The sequence below is a fragment of the Nesoenas mayeri genome, assembly GCF_963082525.1.
Source record: "Nesoenas mayeri genome assembly, chromosome: 3".
Taxonomy (NCBI): domain Eukaryota; kingdom Metazoa; phylum Chordata; class Aves; order Columbiformes; family Columbidae; genus Nesoenas; species Nesoenas mayeri.
Window position 1 is genome coordinate 10,054,159 of NC_137544.1, and position 25,409 is coordinate 10,079,567.

At 37.6% G+C, this 25,409-nt stretch overlaps 1 protein-coding gene across 1 annotated transcript; it reads right to left on the bottom strand.

Moving 5' to 3' along the window:
* Positions 1-1,187: 1,187 nt before the first annotated feature.
* On the bottom strand, positions 1,188-7,175 carry TDRD15 (tudor domain containing 15; the record flags this gene model as incomplete). Its single annotated transcript, XM_080342894.1, has 1 exon — positions 1,188-7,175. The coding sequence occupies one exon, from the start codon at positions 7,173-7,175 to the stop codon at positions 1,188-1,190; it is 5,988 nt and encodes a 1,995-aa protein (XP_080199020.1).
* Between the last annotated feature and the right edge of the window lie 18,234 nt (positions 7,176-25,409).

A 25,409-nucleotide genomic window follows, 5' to 3' on the forward strand; every position in this document is an offset into this window, starting at 1 on the left:
ATTTGCATACAGAGGTGCATTAGATGTATTGTCTATTATTAGGGATGTACTAATTTTTCCATTTAAAAAAAAAAAAAAATCACAGGCCATACAGCGAAAAACCCTCACACTTCGGGTCTCCTCATGCTTTATCTTTGTTTAAACAACTGAGGAAAGAGGGGGAGATTAAAAAAAAAAAAAAAAAAAAAATCAGAGAAACATCTAACCAATTCTTATAATTTCAGAATGATTAAAGCCTTAGCTAAGACATACACAGCATATCATCACTTCTCAGTTCTCCTGAAAAGCCTCTGAATCTTTCCCTTCAAGATACAAACAGACCTAAGTACATGGTGAAAACTTTCTCTCTTGACAGATGAGTGAGGAAGAGTGATGAAGGGAATGAGCACCCTCAGCAGAGACAACGACTCTAATTGTGATGTAATTCAGATACCAAGAGAACCTTGAGACAGGTTAATGGTATCTTTAAGTTGTTTTCCTTGGCTCTTGGTATAATCTCCCATAAATAAGGATCCAAGTTTTTTGCTTAATTTTAGTAAACTGTCTCCTAACAAGATAAGACATACACAAAACTTCGGACTTAAAAATAAAGAATATGTTGAGCACCTTTGTTTTCTGAACACTGAAAACAAGGAGACACCACCACTGTAACCCAGATGCTCCTAGAAACTAAGTTTATATATACATATATATATATGTATATACACACAGACAAACACAAATTGTAAAAGCACTCTGACAGAAAGTTTATTTATTGCTGATAAATACTATTGTCTAAATAAATAAAACAAGACATCTTGGAGGAATAAAAAATATTCAAGAGCAGAATCTGTTTTGGTTTTGTTTTGTTTTCTTAAAGCAATGAAGAAGTATTTTCCTAACTGCAGTCTACTTATTATTCAAATAATTCTTTTGATACTATCTTCACATTGTCTTTCTAGACTGTGGAACATCAGAATCACAAGTTTCTGGTAGCAAAACTTCTCTGCATTAAAGCCAATTTTACCTGTCATCACAATGCTGAAAAAAAACACTTCTTCACAGTACTATCTTCTGTAGTTTTTCCTTTTCTTTTAGTTACATGAACTCAGATCCTTTGTTAATGATATTCCAACACCCATTTTACCAGACCTTCCCTATTTAACACTCTGTCAAAGGTATTCCTATGCTTCAGATACTTTTTTGTTTCACTTCTTTTTGTCAGCAAAATAAGAGGTTTTGTCATAATCTGGTTCACAAAGGGAAGAATAGTAACTAGAATTTGGACACTTAGGCCGCAAATCTGTTTTTTCTGTTTTAATTCTGTTAATGAGGCAGCACCTACCTCTAACGTGGACTGCATGGCCAGCAGCAATTAAAGCATGAGCAAGATTGTTTCCCTCATACATAACATCCACCTCTAATTTCATTCCAGAGCCATAGTGTTTAAAATGAAATATCAGACCTGGTTTACTAAGAAACTTCTGAAACAGAAGCTTAGCTTCATCACTCCAGTATTCCCCCTTAGCAGGAACTGTATCATGTAAAGAGCAGTAATGTGCCAAGCGTGGTAAATAAGACAGACTTTCTGGAATAACTTTAAGTTTATGAATATCACAGTAAGGGATGCTCTTCAGAAAGCCATAATCAATAAATGTAAGAACAACAGACTGACCTGTTGCTTCACTAATTTCTGCCCTGTTCCACTGCTCATCCAGTCCAAATTTGATCAAGCATCTAGTGCCAGGAGCCACAAGTTCTCTTGGCAAAGCTGGCAAGTCATCAGGAAGGTCAGAAAGCAGCATAGACAAGTTGTTCATGCAATGAAATAAGACTTCAAACTGGACACAGAAGTTTGAAGGATCAGTAACTGCAGTCACAAACCCAGGATACCTTCTGCCACTCTGCATCAGCGTCCATGTGATTGAATCTATCTTAAATGATGTATCCAACTCCTTACAGTCTGCATTACTGGATTTTTCTGGTGTAACAGTAGTCTGACAATGACATAAGAGCTGGTTCAAATACTCCTCAAGTAGAATTTTCCCTATTAAAATATCTACTTCCCAAATATGAGAGGATTCCAAGTATCTCAAAAACAAGATCCTTATTTCATGATCCTGGAGTGCATTTGCTACATGTACAAATTGAATGTTCTTCAGTTTTTTAATCCAAACCCATTTACAACATACAGCTTGTTTAGGAATACTTTTAATCTTGTCACTGAGTATTTTTGCATTATTTAAGGATACCATCTCACACTTGCCATAATCTATGAAAAAAACTAGCATTAACTTCTCCCTGGCAAATTTCTTTATCACTTTTGATCGATACCACTTTAAGTTCCTTTCAGATTTTGTCATACATTCCAATCCTTCTTTAATGTCATCCACTTTAAGCAAATCACTTCTTTGTGCTTCTTTGACAAGCATTACATTTAACTCATGTAATATTTGCAAATTTCTAAGTAACTGTACATGAAATTCTCCACTCTCTGAAATACTAATTACTTCTGCTCTTTCTACTTGTTCAGAATTTAGATCTTGAGGAAAAACATTTAAGGGTGTTTTGGTATTTTTCATTGTAACAGCCTTAGTTTTACTTAGACCACCTAAACAATTCCCTGGCTTTCTATTAGCATTTGTAACCACAACTTGTTTTGGTCTATTTTCCTGATTATGCACTGGTACACTTTGACACCTTGTCTCGCTCTTTTTGTGCAAAAGGTCAGACATAGACTTTCCATCACAAATTACATCTATTTCCCATTGATCTCCGTGTTGCTGTAAGAACTTGCAAGCAACCGGCTTGTTATTTATTTTGCTTACAAAATAGGAAGTACTTTCATTAGTCCAGCTTTCATCAGGAACACTTTTTACTCTGCTAAGGAAACAATGAACGCTGAGCCTTGGCAAAGTTAAGAACTTCTCCTGAATCCTGCAGATTTTTGAAGGACTTAAAATTGCTGTATTACCGTAGTCAATGAACTCTACCTCAAGGCAGTTTCCCGATTTCAGAGCTTTAATAACTGCTCTATAGTAAAAACAATCAGTGTCATACTCTGCTACAATGAGATCCCCTACCATGAGCTCATCTAAGCAATTTTTGTTACCTACATTCACCATGCTTTCATTTAATTCTTCTGCTAGTTGTATTATTAAGTTTTCATCCTCTGCAAAATGAACATAGAAACTCAATGGACTATTTGTATGAGAAATATACCCTGTCACTTCAGAATTCACCCGAATTTCACGTTTAGGAAGACTGATTAATTTAGGTATATTTTCATTACTCCTTTCCTGCTGACCTGTGTAATTTAGTCTTTCGTTATGAGATTCAGAGAGGTCATTTACAGTTATTTCCTTTGAATTTAAAGCAGGATGACAGAGTGATTGAGAAACAGGCTCTCCAATCAGAGGTTCCACTCTGTGCTCCAGAACAGCACTGACAGTATTTCTAGAACCTGGGTCTTTGCTGTCTTGTAAATTTAGCAGTTTTGAGGACCCACTACATGACTTCTGTGTGCCACATACAGTTTGCTCTTCATCTTCAAAATTCTTTCCCATACCTGTCTGATGACACTTATCATATACTTGGCATTTCACTTCAGTTTTCAATTTAACACTTTCAAGATCTGTAATGTTTACTTTATTAATTTCTTTGTCATCTTCCATTTGACACACGACACCTCCATCACTTACAACTAATTGTTCCGCATTTTCCGGTGCAAATTCTTCCAGTATTTTTTCTTTAATTTTTGTACTTACTTTGACCTGTCCATCATACAACTCCACAACAATCTGTCCATCTGATTCTCTAGATACAATGACAGCCTTCAACAATTTACCAAAGAATGTATCCTCAAACCATCTAGTAACTCTTGCTGGAACTCTTGTCTCCCTAAGATCCGAGAGACAGCATTTAATAGCTTGCATGGGTGTGAATAATAAGTCAGTGGCAGAGTCTGGAATAGGCATCAACTGCTCCCTCTCTACCATATTCTTATTTCCAAAATCCACAAAGTCCGCACATAGATACGATGTTGATTTCACAGGACGAGCCAAAGCTCTATAAAACAGACCATCTTCAAAATGTCTGGCTAAACATAATTGGGTATTGCTGGTGTCATATTCTGCATTATTTGACATTTTACTTATGACATCAACCTTCTTCATCAATGCCTCTATAGTTTCAGTGTTTCGATTAAGCTGACAATAGAATTTTGAAGGACTATGTACATGAGTTATATAGATCTCCTCCTCACTTCCAATCTTTATATTAAAAGATGAATAGCAAAAACTGTACAGAGAACCCAAAGATGCAAGGTTTGTTAGACCAATATATTCAGACTGGTTAAGACCACGTTCTCTAAGGAATTCCTCTGCGCTAGTAAGTGGAGTCTGTAAGTCAACTATATTACATAAAGAGTTGGGGCTTACAAGAATGAGAGCATGAATTACACAAGTCAGTGATCCTCTAGAAACAGAAATGAAGTCTTCAAAATGCCTGCACACTTCTGCAGACCAACTAAGTGAGTCAGTCTGTAAGGGCACATTTTTAAGTGCACATCGAAAAGCTTGACTTTCCAGAGCTAGGAAATCTGGAAGAACAGCTTGAAGATCTTTAATTAAAACTCTTTCCCGATAACCATAGTCTACAAAAACTACATCAACTTTGTTTGTGGATACTTGCTGCACAACAGCTGCTCTGTACCACTTTCCATCTTTGGGATATTTAACAATACAGGCTACCTGTCCAGTTTCGTAAGGGCTGGTATGTTCTTCATAGTAAGCCTGAATTCGTTCCATTAATTCATTTAGCTCTGCCAGTTTGCTTTGCAACTGACATGAAAAATCTGCTGGGGAAACAATGCAAGAACACATCACTTCAAAAACAGCTCCTGGTTTAAACACAAATTCTTTATAAAGTAATTTTTTCTCATTTGCCAATTTACAGCTTTTAGAGATAGCACCTTTTCCAAAACGGGACAGCACAATAGATTCTCTCAGCTCTGAAGGCACACTTAATGATTTTTCCTTCTGAAATCTCTCTCCATTTACAGATACCTTGTTCTTACGAACATTACAGACACTCTGAGCATTTACTTTTTTTTTCTTTAATTTGTAGGGATTCTGGCCTTGACCTTTTTTTCCCAAATTTAAAACAGAATCTGGTGTCTTTTCCCGGTATTCAGCATAACCAGCCTGAACCATACACATGGCAACATTTTCTTGTTGCATGCCATTCTTATACTGTATGTTAACAACATACTTGTTGTTTTGCTTTCCAATGACATGAAGTAAAAGTAGCTTGTTCAACACAATGTCTTTGAAGAAATCAATTTCGCTTTTAACCCACACACCATCAACAGGAAATGTGCAAGCAAGTGCACAATATGTAGCTAAAGCTGGTAAATCAGAAAACTGAGGAAGCAATGTTTTCACATCATGACAAGGTACTGTATCTATATTTCCAAAGTCCAAAAAATAAACAGTAATATTTGCATGAAGCACTTCAATGACAACACCCCGATAATAACGCATGTCTTCACTGTAGCGGGCACAGCACAGCAATCCAGGTTCTGGGTTTTTAAGGACCATTTCATCAGCTCCACATTGGTTATATGTCTCTGCAATATTTTTCATCAAGGCTTGAAATTCATCCTGATATTTGTATGTTTGAATCCAGAAGTCAGATGGATTTATGACATATACCACCAAAGCAGTATGGTAAGAATTCATTTGCATTTCTACTCTTTTGTAGAGGCTTGACAAAGAAATATCCCATTCAGGTAAGCAGTTTTTGGTATATTTATTTCCAGTACAATTCTTAAATGAGTTGTATCTCTCATCACATGGCTTGCTGTTTACACCAATGCTTGTGATTTTTGTTTCCAGAAGAGAGACACGTGATGCAGCTGCCTCATTTAGGTTTTCTGGATGCTTATCTTTAATTCCAAGATTTTGATTTTGCAGTGTAATATAATACAGGCGTTTCATGTCACTGAATAAATCAACATGGACACACACAGTAGTTTGTCTTATCAAGGCCTCTGTAAGTTCTTTCAGCTGCATTTTTATTACTGTTTCATCCTGACCACCAAAACAAGACAGAGCACATGGAAATGAAATCATCGGTAATGCCATGAACTCCACTTTAAGTTTCTGAATGCAACTCGATGACACAGCTTCAATATTGCCAAAATCCATAAACCAGACTTCCACACTGTCAGCAAGAAGCTGTTTTATCACTCCTCTATGCCACTGTCCATTTTGCCTTTTGGCAGCACAGAGTAGCCCTAAACTATCAAGAGAGTTGTTACTTTCTCTACTGATAGCTTCATAGTACAAATGCATTGCTCCTGTCAAATCTTCCAGCTCTTTCTGCCATTTCTGTATCTGACAGTAAAATTTATTTGGGCTTACTGCAGCAGTTATTTTTACATTTTCTTTACTGCCAACAGGTAGACGTAGAAAGAGATCATCTGGAACTGGCCAAAAATCTGTTGGTTTCTGAGAACTACTGAAAGTAAGGAACTCCTTGATCGGATATATCTGATGCAACAAATGCGGCACTCTCTTACAAAGGATACCTTCGGGAAATGCTCTTAATATTTCTACGATAAGACAAAAGGAATCTACATCAATTAATTTTCCTAATTTCAGTTCAAGAACATCACTAATGATCTTTGGCACTTCTAGAATAAACAGCTGGTATGGTGCAACAGCTTTCACATGACCTGTAATCTGTAATCCTACCAGAGATGAAAAATAGTTAATGGCTTTTGGACACCATTTTTCTCCAAGAGGAAGTATGCCTGCAAAAACACCCAAAACGACCTTTGGAGGCAGCTGAAACAAATCATCACAAGCAGCTGCAAGATGCGTCTCCTCAACCACCAGCACTTGCCCAGTGTCTATAAGAAAAGCCTCACAGGTAGTGTCTCTTTTTTCCAGAATTCTTCCTCTATGCCACTTTCCTTTTGTGTCTTCCACCAAACAAGATCCACCAACACAAACATTACCTTTTACTTTGAATACACGTTGTATTTCATTTTGTAGTATGTAATAGTCAAGCTCACATGCTGCCTTGTATTGACCCTGGAAGACTATAACCAAGCATTCAGGATGGCATTCTATACGAGTTATCTTCAGATTTATGTCTACTGTGTTTGGTGAAGGAGTTAGAGATTCCATTTTGTCTGTAAAGAGAAGGAGTAAGATCAGCCAGGTAATTTTCCTTATTTCTTTTTTGTCAACTTATTCTTGACATGAAATTTATTTTCAAAATGCCTAGCATATTATAACACTTCTGGTTAAAATGTATACTAAGCATTTAACGGTGTCATGTTTTATGCAACAGGGATACAAGTAACACAACGCTCTTTACAAAAAGCCATGTTCAGATAATATCTGTAAAGTACCACCTCTGCACTTGCTTTTTGTGGGTACAGACTAATTTTACCACTTGAGAATAATCTGTAAACATAAACCTGCTCCCAAAATAACACAGAGAAATAAAGATTATAATAGAAAGAAGGGGGCAGGGAGAAGGAGAGGACACAGTCACAACGACAAGGACATGGAACAGGACAGACAACTAGGAGGATAACTATTTCTTCTCAAAGAAAACAAAAGAGTAGAAAGAATTGATGTCATTTATACAATTTATTCTCATCTCACAAACATTACTTACAGCCAGTAAATTTAACTGCAAATTTCTCCAAAGGAGAGAAAATACAGTGTTTCATTGCACTAGACTTGCAGTTACGAGTGTACCTGCAAAAGCATTTCTAGTCTGTTTCTTTTTAATATCTGAATGACCAAGGACAACCCCCTTACTCACCCTGTTTATTCTGTGTAAATCACTTCTTCAAATCAATGACAACTTACAACAACTGTGCTTTACTGCTTACTTAATCTGGCTGTCTATATACTATCAGGTCAGCTGTAGCATATTTAAAGTTTTCATAATTGTAATAACACACAGAACACATTATAAATGTGCCACATTTCTGCACTGCCCCTTAACAAACAGTTGTGCCATGTGTGTTTTGTATAATCTTAACACTATGATTCTGACAGTTTAATTATCTTCAAACCCTTCAGATATTTCTCTGACCTTCATCTATAATCTGGTCTGCCAGATCAGCTTCCAGTTACAATCAAATTTGTGAATGGATCCGTGATTTCACACTGTTTAAAAAGGCTGTGCATGCCCATAATTTAACCAAGCAATTCCATGAACTTAACTGCTGTTCTAACCAAGTAATTAGGGGCAGACAACATCTGGGATAAACACACAAGTACTGACTGGCTAAACCATATGCCTGATTTGTTAATTTTTATGTAAACCTAAAAGCAAAACTTTCAGTTTCAACTACAAGTTAATAGAGCAAAATCTTCCTTAGCCTACAAAAAAACTTCAACAGAACTGTTTTGGTTTTAATCACAAGCATACATGAATTAGCTAGTGATCACACAATCTGCCTTCAGAGTAAATACCAATCCCTATCATTCTAGTTTCACAAAAAAATAAAAAATAATAAACAAATAAGTACTCTTACTGTAAAGCTTACCAGAATATCTCAGGGAGATGGAAGGATATATGACTTCTCAAAAAACAACAAAAAAAAACCCCAAACCACCAGTCACCCAAAAAGCCTCCCAGTAAAAGCAGTACTAAATCTGTATCTAACAAATACCTCCTTAAACAAGTCCCCCTGTTTTCCAGCTAAAGTCTGGGGGGTTTTTGTTTGTTTTTAAATGAAATAATGAAAGAGAACAGCCTTCAGGAAAGAGTTCAGTCTGCCTGGAATAAACACCTGATCATTAGACAGAATCAAACTTTTGTAGGTGCACCGCTGATGCTTTTTTAATTGAAAAAAAAAAACCCTAGTTGCAGAAACACATCACAAGTGAGGACAATTTGTACATTGACATTTGCTTGCAACTTGTCACAGACTAAATAACAGCATCACAGTGATACAGGTACATTTCTAGAGCTTACAAAGTAACTTCCACTGTTTACTCACCTATATACCAGCTGCTACTTCTTCATTCAGACCACACCTGCAGAAACCTCAACCCTCTTATTAAAAAAATCTGAATCACTCTACAAGGAAAGACAAAAGAAAAATACACATAACTTATTGTACTAGTTCTCTAAATCCTCCTCCTGCCCAACAAACACCCTGGAAGAGTCCCTCCAATTTAATTACAATGTTAAGATTTCAGAAGTCAGAATTACAAAACTGATTCCACCTAACAGCAGAGTAAGACCATTCTTTCTTCACCGCAATTCAAAAATCACACCAGTCACAACATCAAAACGCAGATAACCAACCACCTACTTACTAAGCAAAGAGTAGCCCCACATTTATTTTTGTTTGGAGTGCTTCAGCCACCAAAATTGTTGACATGTGCTAATACCATACAAAAAAATTCAGAGTGTAATAAAAAGGCTTTTCAACGTACACAAACGAAGGACACAAGCCACAGAGTAAGGTATCTGCGCTGCCCTCCAAAGCAGCAGCTCTGACCGGGACGGTGCTTTCGAAGTGGAGCACGGAGCCGGGCTCGGCTCGACAGGGCGCGAACCGCCGGGCGGACGCTGCCGCCCCCAGGCGACACCTGACAGAGAATAGCGCCACCCCCCAGCAGCAGCTTCCTTAACGCTCTCAAGCGCGAAAGCGACGTGTGAGAGCCATAATTACCGGAGTACGATCATTTTACACCACGCCGAGACCAACAACCCGCTCCAGCCGCTCGCCCCACGCTGACAAAATGGCGGCACAAAGCCGCTCCCTCACACGCTGCCCGGCGCGGCGCATGCGCTGCAGCGTCACGGGAGACAAACACCCCTTGGCGGGAGGATGGGGCTTAGAGTTGATGGGCGGGAGGGGCGTGGGTTGGGTGGTCACAGCCACCTGTAGAATCTAGAAAACCTAAGGAAACTGAGCACAGTAAACTACTGCCAGCAAATAGCCGGGAGTCAGCAGGGGGAAGCGTTTTTAAAAGCTCCTATTCCATAATGTGTGCTGTAGTGTCTTGTATTTATGGTACATATAGCACATCCGCATGGCTTCCACAATACTGTGGAGTACAGTACTGTACATTTGCTGATCTCTTTCTTTTCAGTACAAATTTGTGCATCTAGCTTTCCTTCTGTTGTATTTAGGGATTGTCAAATGGATACCACTAAACAGAAAACCCACTTAACACTAAAACTTTGACTGAGCCTCTTAAACTGATAGGATTTGGGCTTTGAGTTTGTTTCTTAGCCATACTGTGCATTAAGCCTTTCTTTTTGTACAGTCTTAGTTGCAGGAATTCACCTGGCAATCAGAGTCTAAGTTTGATTCTAGAAAGAACAATTTCTTTTATCAAATTTTGTCTTCAGACTTCAGTCCACGTTTTTCCACAGCTGTACAGAGGAAGCTGCATCAAATCACTCACCTGAAGCTGAATTTCCTCCTCTCATCACTGGCCATATCCATCAGAAATTTTATCTTGTGTTTGTCATTTCATTATCTTAGGATAAGGCCCTCTTCAATTAACTCATTTAAGTTCTTTGTTAAGTTTTGCATCTGTTTCACTCAGTGGTTTCTGCAAGACAACCATACAGTCTGTGGAAGTAACTATACTTGGCACTATGTTGCTTATATTCCAAAGAATCCTTGTGTACCTTCCATCTCTTTCCTTCCTTCCTTCCTGTTGGTTTGTTTTTCCTTTTTTTTTTTCACTTTGCAGATGTCTGTTATTTATAAGGTGGTCTTTGAGCTTTATAAAAGGTGTCTGTGGGTCACTGAATTTGGAGCTGTCTGAAGAGGATTTAAAAGCTCTTATTTTTTCCAATCATTACAAAGACATTCTCCAGGCTGGGAGGAGTACATCTAAGAGGGCACAAAGTGTTGCCCCACTTGCTTTTGCACACAAGTCTTTTTTGTTTGTTCTGGTTTGTTGTGGGTTTTTTTTGGGGGGATTGTTTTTGTTTTGTTTTGTTTTGGTGCATCATGGGAGGTGGTTTGTAGGTTAAATTTTTATTGAATAAGAATATAAGCTTAGTGAGCTGGTCAGTAAGGAAACTTGGTATGAACTACAGTCCTACAAGTATCAAAAGATGCTGGTATATCTGTAACTGATTTAATTCTTTGGAATGAGTTCATATGAGTATAATAATTTCTAAAATTTTATCTTCAGTTTTCACATTTTTTTGCCACTGGTCAGGCTTGCTGCATAATAGTTACACTTTGCAAAACTGAAAGAGAGAAAACTTGCTTTTGGAGTTTTAGAGATAATAGTAGTCTCCAAATACAGCTATTCTATTGAAGACTGGACAGCATATATTTAGCGTGGTGTAATACCTACCTGAGTTATCCTTAGACTTTGCAGGAATTCTTAATTTAATTTTGCAGGTAAGCAGTTCATACATTACTTTGGAAGGCTGAGTTTTGTCTGGTCTGTTTATTTATTTGACAGAAAATAAGAGTATACATACTCAACTAGAAAGTTGTTTGTTTTCTTCCACTGTGTAATACACTAATGTCCTATACACTCCCTCTGTACCCCAGTATTCCCATTTTGGATTTGTCTTGTCTCAGCTTTATTTATTTATTTGTTTGTTTGCTTATTTTAAGTTTTATTTTATTTTTCCCCACTAGGTAACAGCAGTATGCTTCAAGTTTTAGACATGCACACTCCTTTTTCGGCATCTCCTCCAGATGAACTTCCTACAGAAAGCATCCTACCCTCACCAAGTACCTCTTACAGAAGGTGCAAACTTCAGGAAGCATCTCAAAGTCTTGCAAGTAAAACGGGTTTGTAAACATAAAAAGTCTGGGAAGGCAAGTAAAAGGCAGCTTAGTATATATTACACATTTTTTTTGTATAACTGTTTACCTGCAGATACTGTCTTGTGTTGGTGTGCTGGTTGGGGTTAAGTGGGCTCCCTTTTGAGACTGTTGAAAATTTACTTTTCCTTGAACATATGGCTTATTACAAGAGTACTGGTTTAAGGGGATTAACATCCAGTGACTCTGGAGATCTTTACAAAGAATCTGAGGACACTTGTGTCACTTCTAATAAAAAAAAGATAGAATATTAGTATATGTAGCATAGTAGCAGATTGATGAAAACCTTGTAATACTGAAATTTTCCCTTCTCTAAGGTGTTTTGAAGCTCTGACTGAATTTGCTTCTGTAGTTTTATTTGGTGCTACACGACCAGATTTCACATCCATAGAAATTCTGTTAGTTTAATTAGGTGGAGTTATGTAAGAATGGACTTCATTAGTGTTATACCATATTTATAGAGAGAAAAGGTAAGACCAAGTCTTTTAAAGAAGTTACATTATTGCAAGCTTAAAAACTGCAATCTAGACTCCAATCTAGAACCCAAGGTGGGGATCTTGGCATCCTCTACAGCGTGAATGCAGAGTGCTGCCTCAGAACAGCAATGCAGAAGATTCAGGTACTGGATAAGGAGCAGTCTTGATCTTATGAGTATTAAATATTCCACAAGGATGGGGGGTATGGCCCTGTTTTCCTTTGTAATTTAGGATGGAGTCAGTCGTGTTCTGACTCCAATCCAAAACTCACTCCTGAACGTAGAGTGCTAGCACTGCTTTTTTAAAGGCAGCAAGATCTACATTTTTTCCTACTCAAATTACAGTGGTGATGGCAGCAGCAATATAATAATCTTATGGTTTGAATAGTCAGATACTTGCAGAGTGAGTTTGAAAAATGTATACCAAGTCCCTGGAGTGTGCCTAAAGCGTGGGCAGTTATGCATTGTGGAATACAGCGTGTCCCTGTTGCTTGAAATTGTGCTACTATGGGATGGATGGTTGGACGGATAGATGGATGGGGCAGGGTGGGGTGGGGAGGGAGAGAAAAAACAGGTGCGACCAGGCAGTCCTTTAGGGCCAATTGGATGCTAGAGCTTTCTCACCTTTTTCTGGAAGGAAATAAGAGCTTTTTTGTTTGTTATGCCTTTGTTACAGAACTTCTTTCCAACTCACATCATTTCATTTCACTCAGTGAAGGAATTGTGGCTTTTCTGATATAGTGTGGGGTTTTCGGTAGGTCTTTGGTTTGCTTGAGAGTTGTATGATTTTGTTCCCCCCGCTCAGGGTTCATGTCTACATTGAAAGTGTCAGGTATACCTAAAGCACAGCCAAATCTCAGAAGCAAGCTCCTCCAATAACATTTGAGATGTAAGAGTCACTATAGGCCATTTTAAGTGTTCATGGAGCACATAACAGCCAAAAGCAGAAATAGCAGCATTGTGATGTCCCAGAACATCTCTCTAGTGTACTTCAGCAAACTTACAAAATATTTTCAGTGTTTACATTTTGAACGTTTTAAATTTAAATTCCACATTGATTGTTACTAAATCTCAAGGGGTTTTCCCAGCTTTGTTTGCAGTGTAAGTAGTACAACCAACTCTGAGTTTTTATCTTCTCCACTTTATTGATCTTTACAAATTTTGAGATGTTGTCATTCCCACAAGAAACTCTTTTTCTTCCTTGTCAACATTGTGAGGAAGCCATTAAATATTTTTTCCTATTGTATTCAGTATGAAAGGTTAAAAAACTCTTGTGAGTTTATTTATATTCCATTGACAGAAATAAAATATAATTGAAAAATAATTTTGGTGTGCGAGGCTTACCTCTCTTAACAGATCTTACCTAAGACAAAAGTCCTAAAGTGAGCCTTAAGGTTTTTTTTTGTCTATATCAAACTGCTAAACAAGGCGATACTTCATGTGTTCTGAGATACTGCTCTGTGTGTCCACTCATGTGTTTTCTCATGAGGAAAATTTGGTTAGGACTCTTGTATATGCCTTAAAAATAGTGAAAGCCTAAAACTTTTCTCTAAGAAAGCCTCTGCGCTCATAGGATGAAGTGGCTGTTTATACTCTTTTTTGTTCTGTAAGAGATCGTGTTCTGTTTCCAAGCTCAACTACTTTCAGTACATTTCCGTGTGAAATTTCTTGTGAAGGAATGAATACTAGTTTTTCTTATAGATTTCAGTGTAGTATCAAGAAAGTAGCAGTATTCTTCTACTACAGTTTAACAGAAAATTGTAAATTAAGCTCAACTGCCAGCTGTCTGCCAGGAGATAGAACATAGTACTGTATGAGTGAACACTTGTTGAAATTAGATACTAAATAACTAAACACAATTACCAGTAACTTCCAACACTTAGGAAAACGGATTTTAGAATCATAGAATCATTTCAGTTGGAAGAGATCCTCAGGATCACCAAGTCAAAGCATAAACTAACTCTAGCACTAAACCATGTCCCCAAGAACCTCGTCTAAACACCTTTTAAGCCCCTCCAGGGATGGTGACTCCACCACTGCCCTGGGCAGCCTGTTCCAATGCCTTACAACCCTTTCCATGAAGAACTTTTTTTCCAATATCCAATCTAAACCTCCCCTGGCACAACTTGATGCCATTTCCTCTCATCCTATCACTTGCTACTTGGGAGAAGAAACAAGAGGCAAGGAAACATGAGACAGATCTATCTTTTGTTGTGAAATTAAGCGTGATACTGAAACGTGTTATCCAAAGGATGGCTTTTGGGTAAGGTGGACATCCATCTCCCAGACTGAAGAGCAGCTGTAGTCTGAGGCCTTCTGAAAGCACTCCTGGCGGGTGAAATGTATTTGCTTTGATTTGAGCAGTGAAAAATGGAGAGACATTGCAATCAGTAGGATACACCATATAAAAGAGGAGAGGAGTTATCAGTATCTTATTTTTGAGTTTTAAAATAAAAGCGAACCTCACTGAATCTTTAGGGGAGGGGAGGCAAAATTGGGTACCCACCTACATCCAAGGAAGGCAAGAGGTGCAGATTATAAAAGGATGGGAGCATCTCCCCAGTGGAGGAACAGAGGAGGGTTTAAGGCTTAATCTTCTCCTTAATGTTTCCTTCTTGGCTGACTAAATAGCTGAACGCTCATAATGCTGGTTTAATGCACTGTATGCTGACTGGAATGAATCACATTCTGAAGCACCTGACTTTCATCAAGAATTATATAGAGATCATAACTGCTTTGATTCCACATGGAGAGCAGAGAGTTAAACAAAGCATATCCTCCTCTTAATCCCAAGGATCTGTCCTTAGTGTTGCTAAGATTGTTTCTTAATATTAATATCACAAAACCCTTACTAAAATAGGTAACCAATAGGTAACAAAAACACTTCTTTGTTTTTAGGAAGGATAGTCTGTCAAAACAAAGTACTTTGAAATTATCTCCTATGGGGTTTGCTTAGGTCATGACATGCCGACGCTTATGGGCAGAGGACCTTACACTCCATGGATTAGTTCCATCCCTCTCCAGCTTGACTCTAGTTCAAACCTGAAAATAAATTAGTAGGTTTTGGTTGTCAGAAATGGTTTTTTATTTCATGTAATCAAAATGCCTTTCTAAAATGCTCTGCAGCATTCCTTATAATTTTTGTCTTTTAAATAAACAGCTTTGATCAGGAAGATGTATTTAACACAGAGGTATGACTGAGTCGCAAGAGCAGAAGTACAGAACATTCCAAAGTTCTAAAAATGAAGAAAGAAGCACCATCACCAAAGAGAAATCTCACAAGACAAGCCCAGATTAATTGTTTAAATGATGACATCTACATTAAGAGTAGGGTTATAAAAATAATCACATTGTTCTCTTAGCTTTTCCTGAAAAAAAAGCAGTGTCTCTTCAGAACCTATCACAGCACAAGATCTGTGTAACACTTCTTTTTTTTTCTGAAGTCAGTCCAAAAGGTTTGCGGTTTTTCTTATGCAGTCAACCAACTTGAAAAAAAACAAAAGGACTCAAAATAGACATCTCAAAACAAAAGTTTGTTCACTTTCTCCTATTTTTGTCTTCAAAAGTGTGTCCTCAAGAGTGTTCCTAGTTTGTGTTCCTGTTAACCTGAGCGACAGCCACTAGATGGCAGGAACAACCACAACTTTACCTGGATGCTTGGAAAAACATTTGTGTTACTTCAGTAGACAGAAGGAGCACAGGAGCGATTAACTCAGTCTGACCTGTAATTAAATACGAGGGTGCGTGTGTTGTAGAGTTGCCCTAGAAGGGTCATAACATTAATCACACCATTTGAAACCACTTTCAGTGTTTTCAGGTAGCCTGAACTAACTCTTCAAATTTTTTCAGTATATTTTCAGTACCTATTTACTCAATACACAGTCAAAATCTCATTTCAAGTATATTTTACTAGATCACGTCAAACTTACCACCACTATATTAAAAAAAAAAAAAAAAGATAATATCATCACTTCTATCACTACTCCTACATTTATACAGTCCTAAAATTACATTTGGCCCTTTGATGGCAACTGCGAGGCTGATTTGGTCCCCGGTGAAAATGAGTTTGACACCCTTGACTTGTATGAAATCAGTCATTAATGTGGCAGCTTACGTATAAAAAAGCAGAAGGTAGAAAGAGCTTCTACGAAATGCTTTCAGTGGTAGACAATAGTTGTTGTTGCTTCCTAGAATAGTTATTGTTGCTTCCTAGAACACACATTCTGTATTTCAATGGCACTGTGTCAGAGCAGAGAGAAGATATGCCAATGACATCAGAAGATATGCCTATTTTTCAGCTGAAAGAACAAATTGAGACATTGTTAAATAGTGGGACAAAGCAGAAGGTAAAATTTCCATTAATAGCGCTCTCCAAAAATAGATGAGCTTTTCCATGCAGACTAGGTGGGTGGACTGGATGATCTCCAGAGGTCCCTTCCAACCCCAACCATTCTGTGATTCTGTGACTACACCCGTACTACAGATCTTAGTACAGCTGTGCAGAGTCAGACCCAGTATTACTGGCGAGGCTGTGTTGCTCTGCTGCGCAGTTTGTGTGGTGCCGTATGGTCAGGTCACACCACTATGTCAACTTAATCACTTAGGCGTGTGAGGCAGAGCTGTGCCTAAGAAGACCCTGCACTGCAGTTGTACCCTGGGTACCTGAATCTGCTGTGTGGGATAAGGGAATGTCAGGTTCCATCTGCGTTAGCAATTCCTGCAGCACAATCAGAGTAGATCTGTAAAGGTAAATGGTAGTTGCTGGTGACCCAGTGTCCAAGACAACGAGTTTTAAGGGAGGGTGGGTTATTTAAGACTAACTCCAGTGTGGTCACTGGATGTCTGCTAGCATTTGAAAAGCATTTTTTGAGTTAGTTTCAGTCCAAAGAATTTTTCTGTGTGCTGTGGAATAGGTCTGCAGTGCTGATCAGAGCAGGGTAGGTGGGAATGGTAGGGAGATTCACCTCCTGTTCTAAACTAAAACTAATGTAAAAGCACCCAGAGGGAAGCTAGACTTAAAAACTCAGTGAGTAAGTTCTGAGTTCTTTAGTATGGTGGTGGTACAGTAGGACTAATGGTGAGGAAGGACTATACAGGAAAAGGAGTAACCATCTTCAGAACAGAACTTTAATAATTTCAGTTCTTTAGAATCAAATAGTTTGATTTTGCATTGCAAATATTATACTTCTAAAGATCTGTAGATCCAAAAGTTTGGTTTGTTTTTTTTAATTCTGAGATTAGTTTGTTCTGAAGGAGAAAAGTAAGTAGCATATGAAGTAGCCATTCTGTTGTTAGAAATATTGAATAATACTTCTGATGAGTGATGGAATGACCTATTGCATGTAATGATGGTAGGTGAGCTGATTGAATTGTGAGTCATGAAATCACAGGAACTAAGAGATGGAAAAAGACCTGTTAAATCATCTAGTTGTCTCTGAAGAGACAAACTGAATGCCTAATAGGTTTTCAACATTATTAATATATATGATCCATATCGATTAACTAAGTTCTGGCCCCAAACCTACAAGCTCTATGTGAAGAAATTGCTGCAGCCTCTTGCAGAGTTTAATGAACACATTCTGGATTATGCAAATCTGACTGTTCTTGTGTGTTCTTAATTCATACTAAATTAAAATCTTAGCAAACCTATTTGCGAATTTTACACATTCAAGTAAAGATCAGACTTCCCATACTCAACAAAATAATTTTTCTTTTGCTCAGACACTGTCTATTCATATGTTCACTACATGCATAATGCTTAAGGAACATAGTCTTACCTGGAATCGCTATGAACAATTTTCATTTAAGCATAAAAACATATGTCAGAAGAGAAAAAGGGTTTGGTTGCTTAAGTTTCTTCATGTCATAGTTCAGGCTTATTATCTGTAAAGGACTTTTTTATTTAGAAATGTTGAACATCTCTATTTCCCACTGTAGCAGTGCTCAGCATCTTTTTGAAGCTGATGCCTGTGGTTTTAGCTAGTCCCATGTTTGTTTGCTTTTTCTTAAAAGCCTTACAATGTTAGACTAGAGTGTTAATCATTACATCCGTCTTGTTAAATATTTTCCATCTTGTCTCTGTTTACAAACAGAATTAGTTCTTTAAAACTCTTTTCTGGCATTTTTCATTGGGTATTTATATGAAATTTGAAATCACAGTGCAAAAAATACCAACGTTCCTTACGACATATGTTTGCTTTTCATACTTTCAGCACAACCTGTTCTGTCATACTAGCACTCTCAGATGTTCATATGTATGTGTGTGGCCTTTAGCAGTAATTCTGTTTTTAATGAATGACCAAATCCTACCTTAAGATAGGTGGAGGAAGTTTACTGTGTACTGAGATATCTGCAAACATAATTTCATCCATTGAGAGATGAGTTTAGAAATATATTTTAATTTAAAATATATCTTACAGCTACTATTTCTAGTAAATGTTAGCTACTTATACAGCATAAAGCAAAAATATTTCTGCATTATGGTCTTTCAGACAACATACTGGAAAAGTATGATATACTACAGTAATTTTAATTGCTGCAGGGTGCTGATCCACCCTTGGAATTGAAGTAGAGGATTTTGTCATCACATGTATTAAAGGGACAAAGACTGAAAATCACACCAGCACTGGGAGAAAATTTTGTCCTTATTAAAGTCAATGGCAAAACTCCCACTGAATTCACTGGGGCAACAAGGATTTCACTCCATATATTTTAGCAACAAGAATAGCATTACATGTGTAACCAATACTGTGTGGAAAGTAAAAAACATAAAGTTTTTTGGTATCTATTTGGCTTTTCATTGTTTGTGCTGCCGACTGGTTTTGATTCTCAAGTCCTCTGAAGCACAAGTGATAACACAGGTAGTTTTCACTTTAAGGCTCTGTAGGCACAGTCAGACTTGTGTGAGTGCATCCATGTGCCTGTCAGCATTTCACTGAATTTTGCATCTGTGAATTTGATTGTAGGATCAAGACTCCAAAGGTGATGGTACCACAGTTGAAAGGCAGAACTCAGTAGCATGATTTTTCATTTGAAATTCACTCTCACTTGACCCAGAGCTTGGCCACATTCAGGAAATTATGTAAGTTGCACCTCCCAATCCAGGCTTTGCGCTAAGCTCTTTTCCCAGCATTCAGCCTACTCTTAAGTTTTCCCTTCTCTGTTATGTAAAGTGGTATTTCTGGGCAGGTGGAGATTTCTGCTTCATATACTTTACTTTCACTTGCAGTTTAAGCCATGTAAAACACCTTCAAGCCTTGTACGTAGTGGGCTTTTTGTACTAGCTCAACTGCCTCAGTGCGAAACCTAGTCCCCTTCCACTCTTCACAGATGTGCTGTGAAGTTTACCAGTGTATCCTACCTTGGTTTCCAAACAGCAACATCTAAACCAGTGGCTAAAAAGGCTGAATAAACATGGGTCCAAATATTACCCTGTAGATTTCCATATAAATTCTTAATGGCAACAGGGAATGTTCTAAACTATGAAGTCAAAAGATGTTACTGGATGTTGTTAACAAAGTGCTTCACTTATATGTTAAGAATAGATTCCAAATTCTGAGATAGCCAGTCATCTTCAAAACGAGTGCATGTCCAAGAGGCAAGATGTGTGCATAAAATGAAATTAACTCTTTAATTTCCACATACGTGGATTTCTAAGAACCTGACTTCATTCCCACTTAAAAGGGTACACAGTGACTTTTCGAGATATTTCATTGGAAAAACTACGTTGTCACTTAATATATATATATAAAAAAAAAAAGAGGGTTATTAAAAGTAGAAATTGCTCAATTTTCTCTGCTTCTGCAGAGAGCATATTCATATTAGAAGAAAGCAATTAATTTCCATTTTGTCCAAACAAAATCGATTTGAAGCTACACTGGCAAGTTGTACTGCAATTTCCTTTGCTACATGGGATTATGCAGGGGACTGGGTAAGGTAGGAGGAGACTGAGGGTCACATTCATTCAAATGGTCATAGTGGTTCATGGAAGTGATTCATTTTCTTTCATATGTTCTGTGTCAGGGCGATCTTTCAGCTGAACAGGTCAGTGTGGTCTGAAATTGAGCATTATCTGTTGATCTGAGCCCTAAAGTGTTTGCTTTGAATAATTCTTATCATTCCCCTTCCCCCTATTTTCCCCCCACAAAGAATTACACAATGTGCAATACCTGTAAAAGGTCTTATCAGGAATCTTTTGTGGCAAAAGACAAAAATATAAGTAATTGACAAAATGTAAAATTCTTCAAGAACTATATACCCCTGGGAATACATATCCAGAAAAATAAAAATCAGAATATAAATACGTATTGAATATAAGCAAGTCTATAAACATAGTTGCTTTGAACTGGCTTACCATAGGTAAACAGCAGGAAAGAGGCGATTGCACAGACCTCACCATGGTTTGTGCAATCGCATTGGGGACCTTAGGCATATACTTTAGTTGCTATCCTGCTCTGACATCCGCAGTCTTCAGATAATGTATTTGGTGCTTGCTTAAACTGTTCTTCACTGCAGTCACTCTTTCATTTGCAGTGTCAACATACATCAGAGAAAAGCTGCTGTGAATTCTCACAAAACAGCTAGACTGAATGTCAAGCTATGTACTAAGTTATTCGCGTTTTGGTATTCACAAATATGTAATTTAAAAAAACAAAAAAGCTAAAATAAAAATAAATAATTAGATCCAAAGACTGTTTCAGTGAAATATGTTGTTTTGAAGATATATATTTTTCTTAACAGACTTGACATTTTTGGGACTTTCCTCACACGCATCTCAAAGAAACCTTGAACAAACAAGGAAACTAACAAAGCCCACAAGTACATATTTGCGAGCAATTGAAACATTACTAAAAACTGAAAATCAAATACAAGTAGGTAAGATAACTCTTCTTTACAATCTAGAAACTTACTAAGAGCTTTAACAAATGGAGGAAATCTTTTGCTAAATAAAAGGAAAACAGGATTTTTGTTCCAGTTTTAAATTTTCCATGAATACAAATGACTGTGTTTCTGTCACATTAGCTATGAAATTCTGAGATTCATTTAGAATTCTGTCCTGATCTGCCTTTGTCCTTGGCTTTGATGCTTACAGTGAGACCAGGAAATTTCGGGACCAAAATGTATGTAATACCGATTTTGAAGTTTCATGAAACTTAACAACTTAATGGATTTTGAGGCTCTATAGACTTTGTAGGTTTCTCTCTTAAGAAAAAAAATCCTACCTAGTTTGCGTTTTAAATGCCAAACTGTCGTTGTGGTGTCTTTTCCCAGATCAACGTTTTTCCTCTACCACTGCCACATCAAACCTAACATTTATTTGCCACATTATATGCCTTATAATAAGAGTATTCACATAGATGCCTTCAAAATCACGGGTGTAGAGACAGCCCAGTCCTGATAAATTTATTTTCATTTAGAGTTTTAGTATCACAGAACCACAGAATGGTTGAGGTTGGAAGGGGCCTCTGGAGATCATCTCGTCCAACCCACCTGCTAAAACATATATAATATATGTATATTATAAATATATGAAATTATTATATAGCAAAAAACTCTAATTATGCTTGAAGTTGAATGAGAAACCTGACTTAAGTGCTAAATGAGGGGTAGGGCAGTGCTGTGATACCAATGGTTCTCTTAACATCAGTTCATCTCACAAGGCTTCCATCTCCATGAGCAGAGTTGAAATTGTCTCTCAAAAGCATTGTTTCACCCTGGGTAGGAAAAATTCCTATAGAATTAACTATCAAGACATAATAATTGGTGTCTCTTAAGTATGCTTGCTCTAGGAAGTCTTGGTGTATAAAAAATTAATATCTGCTTCTGAAGCATATATTTATCTAATTGTTTTGTTTTTCCCTCGTAAGAGACTGTAAAACTTAATGTGTGCTAATTGAGTCTTTTTTGCCCACATGGACTGAAGCCACATTTCAAGAGTGACCTCACACCTGAAGGAACAGTGACTTGAGAATATGACCCTTGCGAAAGAACCTAAAATCTAAGGAGGTATTGATAATTTTCAATTAAAAAAAATCTTTTGCAGACTAGCTTCACAAACAAGTCTACAGAAAATAGGCTAAAGGATAATGATGTTAATCTGTGTGACTTCTCACATGAACGTTTCTTTAGAATCAATAAATAAGGTCAGAGTCATGGTAATTTCAGGGAGTGAATCACTGAAGATAAACTGTGTGCCTGATCTAATGACAGGGCAGAATAAATGAAGATTGTTAAATCTGCAAAACACCACCTAAAAACTTGGGAGACGGTCCCTTGAATTTGGTAAACACATATGTGAGCTAACTCACCTTAGGAATTGTACATATCTAGAAACTGCAACTCCTGAATTTATCTTGAAAATTGCTATGTTGGTATTGCTTCGAAATTATTACCATGCAATTCATGATGCTGTTAATTACTTTCATTATCTTCCTTGACCTTGGTAACCACAAATTTGTATTTTTCTTTTTCTGGGCCAGAGATATAGATAGTGTCTTTTATCATTCATTCCATTTCTTTTTTTTTCCTCTTTGCTTACCAAGAGTACTGGTCTAAGTCTCAGATTGCTAAATAATTTCTATTAATTACAATACAATATTTCTGTTTTGTCATAATTGGGTATCATGGTGCTAAAAAATATAGACATCGCTCTAAATAATATACACACTGATATAACGACCCTATCCTTATGTATGTGGGTACTCTTTGTTCGTGTAGTTTATCCTACTAATCCCAGATATATTTAATTGCCAGTATTAATTCCAAGAAGAATAAAATGATGAAAGGAACTAAATTTAATCACTTGATGTTACTGAAACCTAGGAAGGTTAGAGTTAGTGGGTTGTTATTTTGGACAATGGAGAACATTAGGCAAAAGAAGAGGGAGCAGCATCGTGTATATAAAGTAATAGTAACTATCTCTTTGCTGCCAACAGCTCTGTAGCAAGTGTCAATGAATGCTTGTGGATGGCTGTTCTGATGGTGTAGTGCCTAAATGTCATTATCAGATACTTCTCCCCTGGTGCCTCCAGCTATACAATGTTATTTCTTTTCTATCACATGATCAGAGGTTCTGCAAACACAGAAAACTGATGCATGTTCAGTGTGTTTCTGACCGATTCTCTGAAACAGCAGATTTTTGTGATGAATTGCATTTCACCATTACTATATAGCAGAAGCACATATTCACTGCCCATCATCTATTCCTGCCTGTGCTAGAAGAGCAGCTTGGAAAGATGGTGACTGGGAGTAGAAGGCTTCCATGACCTCACCTGAAAATCTGGGTGGAGACAGGCAGAAGTCTGCATGAGCTGTTCAGATGACAGCATTTCTGTTCCTCAGCCTCAGTTGCTAATGTCTCAGTACCTCGCTAATCATCAGACTACGTGCATGACTCTCACATGACTAGAATGAGAACTTCAACCATCTCCAATAAAAGCAGATAGAAACTGGCTGCTACTGTGGGCACGTCCAGCCTGCTGCTCCTGTGAGACCTGAGAGATGCAGAGGCAGCAGAAGCAGAGCAGATACGTATTCACAAAAGGCTTTTGCAACCTAAGTTGTCTTCATCTAACCAGGACAGTGGCTATTGCTGTCTTCCACAGAACTGCTGTCAGTGGAGAAAGAGTAGCCCATCTATTTTTCTTCTTTAGAATGCTGAAAGTGAAGAAAGCAAGCTGTACTTTCTTGGAGATTTCAATATGAGCAAAATACTGGACACATCTTTCCACCAGTATTAAAGCGTTCTCATAACATCTTAAAATTGTGGGACAATCAGGGGCCAATTAATTGTACATTTAGTTAGGAGAGTGTTAGTGGTAACTAACATTATTTTGATAGCATACTAGGTCCTTGAAAATCACAATACAGTCACACAGGACTGAAAATATATGGGGGACAAATGCAATGGGGTCAAATACGTAGAAAGGGAGAACTCAGGAATGGATTTAACTGAGAGGTTAGACAGTGAAGAAAGGTTATAAGGAAAGTAAAAAAAATAAAGTAAGGAGAAAACCAAGTTTGGAAGACTTAAAGAGAATTCTAGGAGTTTTAGCTATATCAGGAATAAAAGGATTTATGTTAATGTTTTTTGTCTGTTTCTAGGAATGCAAAGATATTCTGCCAATAATCATGCAGAACAGGCAGAAGGCTTCTATAAATATTGTTATTTTCATTTTGTAAAAGCACATTAGGTGACTCTACAGCAAGGTCATGCCCAAACATTTTCCACTCCAACAATAACTAATGAAGATATTAGATGTCAGTTATTATAATGCATACTTTAAAATGAGCATATAGGGATAACTTGCATCCAAACATGTTTTGGTTGGTTTTCTTTAAAGCTGCCAGAGGAGGGCTCTGTATTTTAATACTGATTTTAATAAGTCTTCAGGTACTTCTTAAGGGCTGGAAGCAAGCTCGCATTGTGTCAACAAGTCCTTATTGTTTACATAGACTGTAGCACGGTTTCAATGTAGTGTTTTATAGCATCTTGAAACCCATCTGAGGAGGTGTGTACTGGGTAAAGTGGGACTAGACTAGCCTAGAAGACTCAGCTAGACTGTAGTGCTTTGGAGAGTAGGAGTCAGTGGTTAGAAGTCTAATTGATGGTTGGTTACTAGTGACTTCCCTTGGGGCTTCATACCTGGCCCCTAACTATTTGGCATATCTATTAACTTGGATGAGTGAACAGAATGCACTAATAGCAAATACATGGGTGACAACAAATAGATGAAGGGGAGAGAGAGATGCTGGAGGGCAGGGCTGCTACTGAGAAGGACTTTGACAACCTAAAGAAGTAGACCGACGGGAACCTTTTGAAGTTCTGCAAAGCTAAGTACAGGCTCTTATATCTGGAGTAGAGTAATACCATGTAACAGAACAGGCTGGGGACTGACTTTTGATAAGAAATGGCCTTGTAGTACGGGAACTAGTAGACAAGCTGAGCATGTGTCAGCAGTGTGCCCCTTCAGCTGTGAAAGCCTACCTTGTAAGGAGCTATATCAGCAAGAGAGTAGCTAGAAGGTCTAGGAAAGTGCTTATTACTCTATATTGAGAACTCTTAATACTGGGTCTGGGATACTGTATCAAGTCCTGGGGCTCTGA